Source organism: Zootoca vivipara, chromosome 6 (genome assembly GCF_963506605.1).
Source record: "Zootoca vivipara chromosome 6, rZooViv1.1, whole genome shotgun sequence".
Lineage (NCBI taxonomy): Eukaryota > Metazoa > Chordata > Lepidosauria > Squamata > Lacertidae > Zootoca > Zootoca vivipara.
Window position 1 is genome coordinate 50635890 of NC_083281.1, and position 12327 is coordinate 50648216.

At 44.0% G+C, this 12327-nt stretch overlaps 1 protein-coding gene across 1 annotated transcript in view; it reads right to left on the reverse strand.

The window, feature by feature from the left end:
- CDYL2 (chromodomain Y like 2) overlaps positions 1–11987 on the reverse strand; it is a 75904-nt gene extending 63917 nt beyond the window's left edge. Inside the window, exon 1 of the mRNA XM_035118043.2 lies at positions 11778–11987. Coding sequence (XP_034973934.1) covers positions 11778–11801 — 24 coding nt within the window. The 5' untranslated portion in view covers positions 11802–11987. The remainder of the gene's footprint in view (positions 1–11777) is intronic.
- Positions 11988–12327: the final 340 nt, after the last annotated feature.

The window sequence follows — 12327 nt, forward strand, 5'->3', positions numbered from 1 at the left end:
CCTCCAGCACCATAATTCAAAAGCATCAATTTTTTGTGATCAGCCTTCTTTATGGTCCAGCTCTCACTTCCATACATCACTACTGGGAAAACCAGAGCTTTAACTATACGGACCTTTGTCGGCAAGGTGATGTCTCTGCTTTTTAAGATGCTGTCTAGGTTTGTCATTGCTTTTCTCCCAAGAAGCAGGCGTCTTTTAATTTCGTGACTGCTGTCACCATCTGCAGTGATCAAGGAGCCCAAGAAGGTGAAATCTCTCACTGCCTCCATTTCTTCCCCTTCTATTTGCCAGGAGGTGATGGGACCAGTGGCCATGATCTTGGTTTTTTTGATGTTGAGCTTCAGACCATATTTTGCGCTCTCTTCTTTCACCCTCATTAAAAGGTTCTTTAATTCCTCCTCGCTTTCTGCCATCAAGGTTGTGTCATCTGCATATCTGAGGTTGTTGATATTTCTTCCGGCAATCTTAATTCCGGCTTGGGATTCATCTAGTCCAGCCTTTCGCATGATGAATTCTGCATATAAGTTAAATAAGCAGGGAGACAATATACAACCTTGTCGTACTCCTTTCCCAATTTTGAACCAATCATTTGTTCCATATCCAGTTCTAACTGTAGCTTCTTGTCCCACAGGCTGTTTTATACCTGGTGCTAATAATGACATTGCTGATGCCCTATCCTGTTTTCAGATGGAGCGCTTCAGATCCCTGGCTCCAGATGGTCAGCAACTTCCGGAATTTTTCCCAGCCCAACTTTGGAACTTTGGCAGCAGCTAGTTTTGCAGGGAATAGTAGCATCTATTTCTCCTTCCACTTTGAGGTCTTATAAGAAGGCCTGGACGGACTTTTTAGCCTTCAGGGTGCAGCTCACAGCCAGCCTTTCTACTGAGTATCCATCCACACAGCAGGTGTTGCAGTATTTGGCACACTTGTGTTTTATGGGTTGTGCTGTATAGTCCATTCAAATTCAGTCGTCTGCCATTTCCTTCTTTTGCAAGTCCCTTTATTCTAGAGATCCTTGCGCGAAATTCATTGTGCGCAAGGCCCTAGAGGGCTGGGCCAGATTGCATGCACCCAGGGCGCCAGGTAGGAGGCCGGTCACATTTGACCTTTTATGCGCTATGCGTAGCAAGCTGAGGCTTATTTGCTGGTCTACTTATGAGGCGAGACTTTTTTCAGCAGCGTTCTCAATTGCTTGCTTTGGTGCACTGCATGTCTGGGGAAAGAAGGGGAGGCGGAGAAAATAAAGGACCTTTCAGAATGAATCGGGTCTTGCCACTACTGAATTCTGCTCCAGAAATTCTAGCGGCTGTTCCAAAATTTGCCGGTGGCTACAACCTGCTAAAAAGTGAGCAGATATAATTCTGCCCACCCAAAACTGCAAGATTTGAAATTGGGTTGGGACTGCAAAAGGGAGCTCCTCCCACTGATTTCACTTCCGCAATCCCTCGCAGCCCTAGCTTTGATCTTGCTGAGATGCATTTCTCCAAGAACTTCATTTCTGTTTTAAACCTGGCGGTGAGATCTTCAAGCACCTCTATTCACAGAGGCCGTATTTAACTTGAATAGGGCTTTTGTTGATGAAGAGCTTTTAAGGTTGAACTGTTCATTATCCTTTACATGCTAGAGCAGAGCACAATGTGGAGAATGCATAAGGATATCCCAAGTCAACAAGGGTTTTTAATGAGTGTCAATAAACAATGCTGGAATTTGCTACTTATGTGTGTATATACGGTACTAATTCTGTTTGTCATCAAAATCACTAAGGACTCTGTATCAACAAGCTTAACAGCTGCCTGAACTGTAAAAATTAAACTGCAGAAGGTTATGCCCTCGTCCCATCACTTCTTTTATCTATTATATGTACAGCAACATCCCCTACATACACTCCTAGGAACCAGTTGCTCATTCAGGCACTGATGGGGGACGCAATTGCTTAGCTTCAACTATCTTACGACATAACATTCTTCAGGATCGCTTGCTTAATTAATGGCTTGATTAATTAATGGCTTAAGTGTGCAATGCTGATGCTGGTTGCTGCCAAGCGGGGCTTAAGGGAGCTAAGGAGTTAACCAGCCAAGGTTCAACTAGCCAAAGTGGAAGTGGGGGCAGAAAAACTGTTGCACAGGCTTCCTGGGCCCCCCGGATGGAGCCTGATGCTGTCACATGACAGCAGTAGATACCCTGTGACAACTCAGCCCCTTCCTGCCCATTCTGGGGCCTTTTTACTGACTGCAGTCAGTAGTAACCACCAGCAGTATTTAAAGGATTACAGTATTTCCATGGGGAGAAAACGGAGTGTTCAAATGCTCTGACGGATGTCACTGACAAGTATTTCATTTGGGTTTCATGGAGATACTTAATGTCATCAGTAGTTTCATTTGATTTGTTCAATGACACTGGGCATGATCCACCCCAAAGAAAGCACCTTCAATTTCCTCTCTTTTCAGTAAGGGTGTTGAGTAGGGGCTTCCACTGAAATCAGTGTGATTCAAAACCTCTAAGCTTTACCATCATCTATGTTCTAGATTCAAGTCTTCCCACTCTTGTGATAATTATACATTCAAAACCACACCACAAATGCACACAAGAGAAGTAAAAGCACTCTTAAGGTAATCCTGAGATACAAACAAGTTAAAAAAAACAACCCCATAAAAAATCTGCAGGAAAACGTAAGAGGGGAAAGACCCCCAAAACAGCCCAAAAATATATCAATGACAAAACCTGAGAAGAAAAACAAGTGTCAGGTGAGATAGAAGAACAGAACAGAGTGGCTGGAGCAGGATCTCTCTCTCTCTCTCTCTCTCTCTCTCTCTCTCTCTCTCTCTCTCTCTCTCTCTCTCTCTCTCACACACACACACACACACACACACACACACACTAGAAAGAACCATCCCATTGTCTGGACAGGTGACTTCCTGATTCACATTGAGAAGCTATTTTTAATTTTCCCCTAGGACAGAAGAGAGATTCCACAGAGAAGCTAAAGAATGGAGAAACTAAAAAATGATACCGTAGCTGGGACTGGGCACAATTCCTTCTACTCTGCCCCTCACCAAGAAACTGAAAATGGAGGGGGAAACCCAAAGACATTGCAATTATTTTCTAAATGGAAATTAGTGAGAATTTCCAATAGTGCCTCCTTCCAATAGCTATCGATAGCAAGAGGTCTGTTACACTTACAAACGATTTCCAGCTTAGCTGAACAGCAGTTTCCTGACCAAAGCACCCCCAAATCCAGATGTGTACTTCCGTTGGTGCAAATTCTTGTGTTAAGGCATTATGCAGATCCAACCCTGAGACTTCCCCATGGTTGGTATATAAACACTTAAGTCTGTATTTTCCCGATTTGCTGTTTCTTACACTGAAACAGTGCAAACTTTGACACATTAGGGCACTGTCATGTGAGAAGTCTCCAACATAGCTTCTGCAAGAGCTCACAGAACAACGCTAATGTGTTTTCTCCTTCCGCTCACAATTCGTTGGAACTAAGCCATAATTATTTTAAAAGCCTACAGGTTAGTTCACACAATGCCTTTCCTGACCATGTGAACAATCCACATTCCCGTCAACCATGCACTTCTGCAAATAAATGTAATGTATGGTCCTGGATAGGGAAACACATACAGTATGACCATTGCTATGATTCTGCCCTCTCTGGCAGCTGCAGTCACAGAAATTTCGACGAGCCATATTTATCATTAGACATTTACTTTTCCCCACACAAGTGCATAACAGGAGAAGACATTTGACTGCTTGTGTTGACAAAAAAAAAATGAATCAGCCCATTGTTCCTTTAACAACCATTTGGAGCAACTGTAGAAACGCTTTCTCATATTCCTAGGAAAAACTTTGGGATCAGCTCTTTTATTTAAACAAAATGCTGAAAATAAAACTGGGCTTTTGCTAAAACTGTACATACGTGTGTGTGTGTGTGTGTGTGTGTGTGTGTGACACACACAGACTGCTATGTTAAATACACAGTGTAAGGAACTTTCCGATGGTGAAATTTCTTTGTTGTTGTTTAGTCGTTTAGTCGTGTCTGACTCTTTGTGACCCAACGGACCATAGCACTCATGTTCGTAGCTTCGAGAACACTGTCCAACCATCTCGTTCTCTGTCGTCCCCTTCTCCTAGTGCCCTCCATCTTTCCCAACATCAAGGTCTTTCCCAAGGATTCTTCTCTTCTCATGAGGTGGCCAAAGTATTGGAGCCTCTTCATGGATCACTGCCTTGTCGTGGCGAAGGGGCTTAAATAACTTAGAGAAGTTATGTTTTGACCAAACGTGATCCACCTGGAGAAGGAATTGGCAAGCCACTCCAGTATCCCTGCCAAGAAAACTCTATGGACAAAGACAACAGGTGAAATTTATACTGCTCTCTTTTTCTTTTGCTCTGTCTGCCCATGGTTCTGTGCGGGAATTTCATAAATTGGTGCCTTCCATAGAATCATAGAGCTGGGATGGACCATTGCAGCAGCCAGCATCCCTTACCATAGACTACCCAACCTCTGCTGAAATACTCCAGGGAAAGAGAGCCCAATGCCTCCTGTGGCAGAGCTTGTTCCAGTGTCAAACCACTCTTACTATTAAGGAGGCCACAACTCTGCTTTGCATGCAGAAGGTCCCAGATTCAAGCCTAAGTATCTGCAGGGAGGGCTCAGAGAAAACCCAGTTTATGTCTTGCTTGGGATCTGATTGGCCATTTTGGGGGAAAGGATGCTGGAATAAATGGACCTTTGGACTGAATAGCAAGGCTGGTTTCAGGTTAGATCCAGTTTTCTAGCATTAGAACAACTCAGATAGGCAAGAAGTTGTAGTCTGTGTGGGGCTCCTGAATTTGGGCTGTACTAAATAATTTTTTTTCCAATTTTATTGATCTCAGAATAAATGAGTTTTAGAAATAGCTTCCGCACACCAAGCCGTACCCAACAAAACTCTTTGACTGTAAGTCAGAATATGCACATTTATCCAATCTGGTTTTATCCTAGTGCTTTCCCCACCTGTTACTTCAATGTCATTTTATCCCACCTTCTGTTTACTTCATTGTTTCTTTCTGGTTTAGTTGCACGGCAACTCTAGCCAACCATATTGGTGAATAAGATGACATCATTACTCTGCATGACCAATGAGATATGGAATTGACAATGTTAAGTGAGGGCAAACAAAGTCAGCTGAGAATGAGGGCATGGATTCAGTGATTTGGCTACATGAGGAAATGAATCCAAGTGAGAGACACATTGACACACAGTAATATAAATCAAGTGGCAGACATTCACAAAGGAATTGCCAAGAAATAGTTGAAGGGGCAGCAGTGCTGAAAATAAATAGTCTGCAAAATAAATAGTTTGGGGCTAACCAAACTCAGAACAAGCCTGCTATACTTGGCCCTGAAAATAACACCTAAATTAATACTTAAATTAATAATATTTACTTAATTGCTTAATTGAACATTAGGTACCTTAATTAGACACCTAAGTTATATTTTCTGCTTTCTGCAGGATTTAAACTTGATTTTTAAAAGGCCAATGGCTGTATTTCTAAGATGTGAAAACTCAGGAATGTATTTCAAGTTACCTAAGTAAACTCATTCTAAATGACAAATACCTCACAATTTTTTAATTGTAGTACAGGAAACCACATTTCACATCATTAGAATACACACACACACACGGTGAAATACAGATCAGGAAAACATAAAATGCTGTGACTAATTTGTCATTTTATATGTTTAAACTTACCATGAATTTTCATTAATTCTATACACAACTCTCAAAAGATGTAAACATGATATCATGAAGTCGGAAAGATTAAAAGCACGGGGCACAATCCATTCAACATCAAGCGCTATTGTGTTCCACTGATTTCAGCTGTGAAGTTAAGCGCGCGCTTAATTCCCCCCCCCTTTTATAAATGAATGAGAACAATTTTAGTTGGAGAGTATGCAATTGCAGCACTTACTGGCACAGGCTCAAAAACTGGATTGGTCCAACATGTGCCATTTCTATTGAATGGAAGGGCAGACGGCACAACTTCGCAAGTTCCACACCTATTAATGGAAGGGTAGCTGCTATTATCTACTACAGTGGTACCTCTACTTACGAATGACTCGACTTACGAATGTTTCTACTTACGAATGGAGCTCCGTCCGCCATCTTGGATGCGGTTTAGATAGGGGTTTTCCTACTTACAAATTTTTAGATAGGGTTGCTTCGACTTACGAATTTTTTCTCCCAATGCATTCCTATGGGATTCGACTTACAATTTTTTTCGACTTACGAATGTGCGTTCGGAACGCATTAAATTCGTAAGTAGAGGTACCACTGTACTTTGCTACCTAAGATTACGGTCTCAGTGATCAAAGAGTCATGACTAAATGGAGTACTTTCAGCATCTGCAGTACATAATGTTGTAAGTAGAGGTACCACTGTACAAGTGTCATCTTCACATGCATTTAGGAACATGGGAAGCGGCCTTATAGGTAGTCAGACCATTGGTCCAGCTAGGTCAGTACTATCTACACTGACTAGCCGTAGCTCTCCAGAGTTCCAGGCAGGGTTTTCTCTCACTCCTAGCTGGGAAAGCTGAGAATTGAAGCAGGGACTTTCTTCCTGCAAAGCTGATGCATAACCACTGAGCTACAGCCCTTCCCCACATTTGCTACATGGCCATTGGATAGTGCATAGAAGGCAACACTTTGTTCTTTCAACAAAACTTCTAAGAAGAGATTTTTATCCCAGTTTGCTCGATACTGGATTTGAAATATTTATTTATATATGCAGTTCTTTTAACTGTTTTAAGACATTATTCCAAAGAATTTTAAAAATTGTATTGCGAAATCAGTTTTCCAGGAAGCGATTCATAAATGAAATAAATAACAACTACCCTATCTTACTCCACCCTAATTCAATCTTGACATCTCTTGCTCTCTCTCCTCTTACTGATTTTTCTGAGAACTCATACATAGGCCACAAAAAAGTCAACATTATGTACTGCAGATGCTGAAAGTGCTCCATTTAGTCATAACTCTTTGATCACTGAGACCGTAATCGTAGGTAGCAAAGTACAGTGGTACCTCTACTTACGAATTTAATGCGTTCCGAACGCACATTTGTAAGTCGAAAAAATTTGTAAGTCGAATCCCATAGGAATGCATTGGAAGAAAAAAATAGTAAAATCCTATCTAAACCGCATCCAAGATGGCGGACAAAGCTCCATTTGTAAGTAGAAACATTCGTAAGTAGAGTTATTCGTAAGTAGAGGTACCACTGTAATTTTACAAACATTGCAGATTACGGCTATGACAAAACTAATAATAATAATAATCATCTATACCACACTTCAGCAAAAGCCTGTAAGCACAATCTCCGATATTAAACAGGGCATCATAAGGATATTACTAACCAAAAGGACGTGTGAAGACATTTCTCCAGTATAACATGGTAAAATAAAGATACCCAGCTACTTAAAACGCAGAGTTTGATGTCGTCGGTGTGTTCCATCTTCCCTGTTCGTTGGGACTAATGGGAGCTGTAGTTCAGCAGCATCTGGGTGACCAAAGGTTCCCTACACTTGCTATAAGCAAAGAGTTTGCCCAACATAACAGGTGATTGTCTGATGTCATCCATCTGAAGGTATGTTTTAGTTATGCTTGCAAACAATGGATGCAGGTGTTCTCCATTCTGCAAATTCCTTAATGTAAACGTAATCATTGAGGAAAAAGGCAACCTAAAAACCAATAATCAGTAATATGCAGAGCTGCCTATCCACAATTCTGGTAGATCGTCAAACAGTGTAAAGCAGGCATCCCCAAACTGCGGCCCTCCAGATGTTTTGGCCTACAACTCCCATGATCCCTAGCTAACAGGACAGGGATGATGGGAATTGTAGTCCAAAACATCTGGAGAGCCGAAGTTTGGGGATGCCTGGTGTAAAGGTATTTGTGATGTTAAGATGATTTTGGCTGAGTATCCTGTAACAGCAACATAGGAAGCTGCCTTACAGAGTCAGGCCATTGATCCAGCCAGCTCAGTTTATACCAGAACTTGTCAACCTGGTCCCTTCCATGTCTTAGACTACAACTCCCATCAGCCTGGAGCTGATGAGAGCTGCTGCTGAAACATCTATAGATCATCTCTAGAGCATCAGGCTGGTAAAAGCTGGTCTACAGTGACTGACAACAGCTCCTCAAGGTTTCAGATGGGGATTATTCCTGGCCCTCTCTCGAGATGTTAAGGGCTGAACCTGGAACTTCTGTCGGCAGAGCAGATGCTCTACACTGAGCTACAACCATTCCCCAGAGTGTTGTTCACTACAGTGGTATAATAGTGTTACTTGTAGAAATTCCGCTTGATACTCATATATTTATTTGTATGTTCCATGAAGAATGTAAGATAATCAACAATCTATCTTCACAGGCACAATCCTGAAGTGCACATATTTTCTGAATATTTCTGAAGAAAAGTAGGAATAGCAAGGATGTCTATATGAATGCAATGCCAGCTTCATGGAGAAAGATGAACGCTTTCTTTTAGCACCCATGTGCGTATTCATGCTGAAATGTTCCCAGAGTATGAAATAAATGTAAACATTTGATGCACAAAACAAATATATCAATAAACCAAGCAAGCACATTAAACCAAGCAAGTAATCAACAGGCAGAATTTCACCAACAATGGTGGAGTTGGAGAAGAGAGAAAACCGATGCAATGAGCTCCCTGGCAGGCTACAAACCTATGCAAGCTTCAAGCAAAGCTAAAGGCATCAATATAAATCGGAACAGACTTCTGAGTAGCTGATGTCACCTTGAGAGATTCTGTTTGCACCAGAAGAAATCAAGTTGTACCACAAAGGGTCAAAACTTTAATTGCTCCTCAAGGGCACTCAGATGCTAAAGATGCATCCATCGTCTTCCATCCATATCTGAACACCTGTGTCTTTAAATAATCCATAAAACACCATCGAAAGATAAAGCAACTTGTAGCTATGCTTACTCCATAGAGAAAACAAATAAGGAGAGCAGGAGGTACAAAAATCCATTTGTTCCATTTTCCAACGTTTGTTGCCTGCCCTTCCTCTCAGAGTGCTCGTCCTAGTAATCCTCAAAGGTTGAGCACAAAGCTGTAATTCAAGACAAGCATCTAAACTTGATCCAGCAAAAGTTTGGCCTTCAAAGTTAAAAATCACCACATCAAAAATAGCCATCAATACCACTAACTTAGCTTCACTGGTGCAAAAAACTCTGGTTCAGCAGTCACTGCTTAAAAATCTGGTGTTACAAATGGCTTTTAAGCAGCACTAACGCGTATGAAGTCAGCATTGTTGGAGATAATTAATATACATTTCTTTATTCAGGCAATAGATATGATCTGGTGATTTGACTTCTGGAATTGCAGTTACGGATTTCCCAAAGCCAACTAGGGAATGGTTCACTGACCTTCTTGGCGGAGCCTAACAGCAAGATCTACTGTGGGATACATGGTTTCCTGGATTGCAACCATTGTGTTTAATATTAGTTGTCACCTCTGCCACATATTATTTTTCCGAAGAAAGTATAATTTGTATGTCTCGTGGACCAGAGAGACTAGTAACATCATCAACTACCTTCAAAATACCACAGGCATTAACATACCACTCATACATTTTATTATAAACACATTATCAATATGGGAGTTCTAGGAAAAGAGGCTCCAAACTTCCAGTTGGGATTAATTACCATTAAGACTTTTAACATGAATTTGAATTAGCTAATTAATCCATTGAATTGGTTAATTAATCAATTAATTGGCTGCAAACAAGTCTGCTAATTGTCTGAATAATCTTTATGTGGAGGGTGAGCATTAATTTTAAAAAGAGGGAATCTTCTAGGTGCTTCTATATTGCTCAAGATTGTATTATGTGACATCTGCTGCCACTTCTTTGTGGTGTCTAAAACAGCTATCAGAACATAAGATGCTCCACAGGTAAACCCAACATCGGAACTGATTTAAATCTCAGGCATGTTATGTGTCAAACTCTAACAAATAGGTTTTATTATTTCCAGACTTGTTCCGTTGGTAGCCTTGATGGTTGCTAGCTGTTGCTAGCTACACAATATCAAGTTCGGTGTACCTGTACTTTAGGAGATTAAATTTGCTTTATTTAGATTGGGGAAGGGCTGTAGCTCTGAGGTAGAGCACTTGTTTTCCATGTAGAAGGTCCCAAGTTCAATTTCCAACATCTCCAGGTAGGTCTGGGAGCATTCCCTTTCTGAAGCCCCAGAGAGCTACAGTCAGCTGGTGTTTTTCAACCTTGGATCTTCTAGTACTGAGGGACTGCAATTCCCTTCACCCCCAGCCCACCTTACCCAATGGCCAAAGGAGATGGTAGTTCAACCACATCTGAGTACACTGGTGTAGACAACAATGAGCTAGATGGAGTCAACAACTGGTATGAATCAAAATAGCAACTCCCTATGGGTTGTAACCCACAGAGTAGTCCCACTGAAATGAATGGACTGACTAACAGACCCTTCAATTTCAATGGGTTGACTGAGTAGAACTTAGTTAGATATCACCCTGTGTCATCTGAGGTAGAGGTTTGGTGGCACTTTGGATGGAGAGGCTAAATGTAGTCCACCTATTGAAATTCTGACGGAGTGAGATCCAAAGTTTCCATTGGGTTGCAGATGCCCCAATTCAGCACCTCAGACCTCTGACCAACCAGATAGTTGGAGTGCTACTTCCTGTACTTATTTCCTCTAGTCCAAAATCATGGTACAGACACAGGCAGCATCCTCTAATCCACATGGAACAATCCAATAGGATCTACTCAAGTTAACATGGTGGGGAGAGGGCAAATCCCTCTCTCCTTTTGCACTTGAATGCTGTATGATAAACTAGTAAACCGGCACAGAATCAGTGGCTCTTTCTTCAGAAGACTTGATCAAAACAATTCACTTGAAGACATCCAGGCTAACCCAATCCAGGAACACCTGCCTCCCCAAAGACCTCCTCTCTCAAGACCCCACCAAACTTTGACAGCCTACCTCCCGACCCCAGCATCCTTGAGTGCACCTCCCCGCCCCAAATATCCCCCAGCATGCACTGGTGTCCACCAGAGGCTCCACCTCCTCCTCACCAAGCCCCTCCCCCGTGGCTTACATTCGCCCCCTGGGGGCAAGCCTGGGAAGCCCTGGAGAGAAAGAAAAACAGGCAGCGCCTCCCGCTTTGCCCAGACTTTGCGCCACCGCGTGCCGGGGCGCAACCCTCTCTGCTCTCTCTCTCTCTCTCTCTCCTTCCTGCTACCGGGTTGGGTTCCGAGGGCGGTGGAGGAGGAGCAGTCCAGATGACTTTACCTGGACTTTCCGCACCGGGGGCTGTCCGGCTGGGGTGCCCCCTCCCCCTGGCCCGCTAACTCTCCTCTAAGGCCTACTCAGCTCATACCCCGTGGAAAGTGGAGGGGGGGGTCTCGAAAGAGAAAGCAGGGAGGGAGCGCTTCATCCATCCCTTCCGCCAGCAGCAGCAGCAGCAGATCTACCAACCCCCTCCGCCTCCCCACCTTGGCCATTTCCTCTCAGTTCCTCCAGGAACTCCAGAGAAGAAGACCCCCCGACGCCCCCCGCGAGAAAGACCCCGCGCGGAAAATACGCCTTGGCCAAACAAGCCCCCGCAGCCTCTTTGGCCGGGGCGTCCCTCCCTCCCTCCCTTCCTCCTTTCCTTCCTTCTCTTCCTCCCTGCCTGCCCGCCTCCTTTCGCCGGCTGCCCTCCGGCCAAGCCCCGGACAACCGCTCCGGCGCCTTACCTCGTAAAGGTCCCCCGAAGCCATGCTGGGCTGCGGGACTCGGGCGCCTCGCTCTCTCGCCGGGCTCCTGAGCTGCTCTCCCTCCGTGTGTGTGTGTGTGTTTTCTCTCTCCACCACTCGCTCTCCGAGCGGAGCGAAAAAACTGTGCTGTGCAGAATGACAGGCTGTGTGCGCAGAATCGGAGGCGAGGGGAGACGGCGAGAGGCAGGCGGGCGGCAGGCGGGCGGGCGGGCGGGCGGGCTGGCGTAACCAGCAAGAGCGGCGGCGGCAGCAGCAGTGGCAGTTGTGGAGCGGCAAGAGAGCGGCGCTCTGCGTACGTGTGAAAGAGTCGTGTGTGTGCGTGTGCGTGTGTGTTTGCGCGAGGGTGTCTCTGCGCCTTCAGGAACTCTACCCCCCCCCCCGCCTATGCACCCTAGTGAAGCGGCACAAGGGCGGGGAGGACAAAAAAGGGAAGGCTGATGATCCCTCCGCATGGCAAACCCCCCAACGAGCAAAAGTCCCTGCACCTTTTGCCGCCGCAGCTGCAAACACGCTTGGCTGTTCGTCTAAA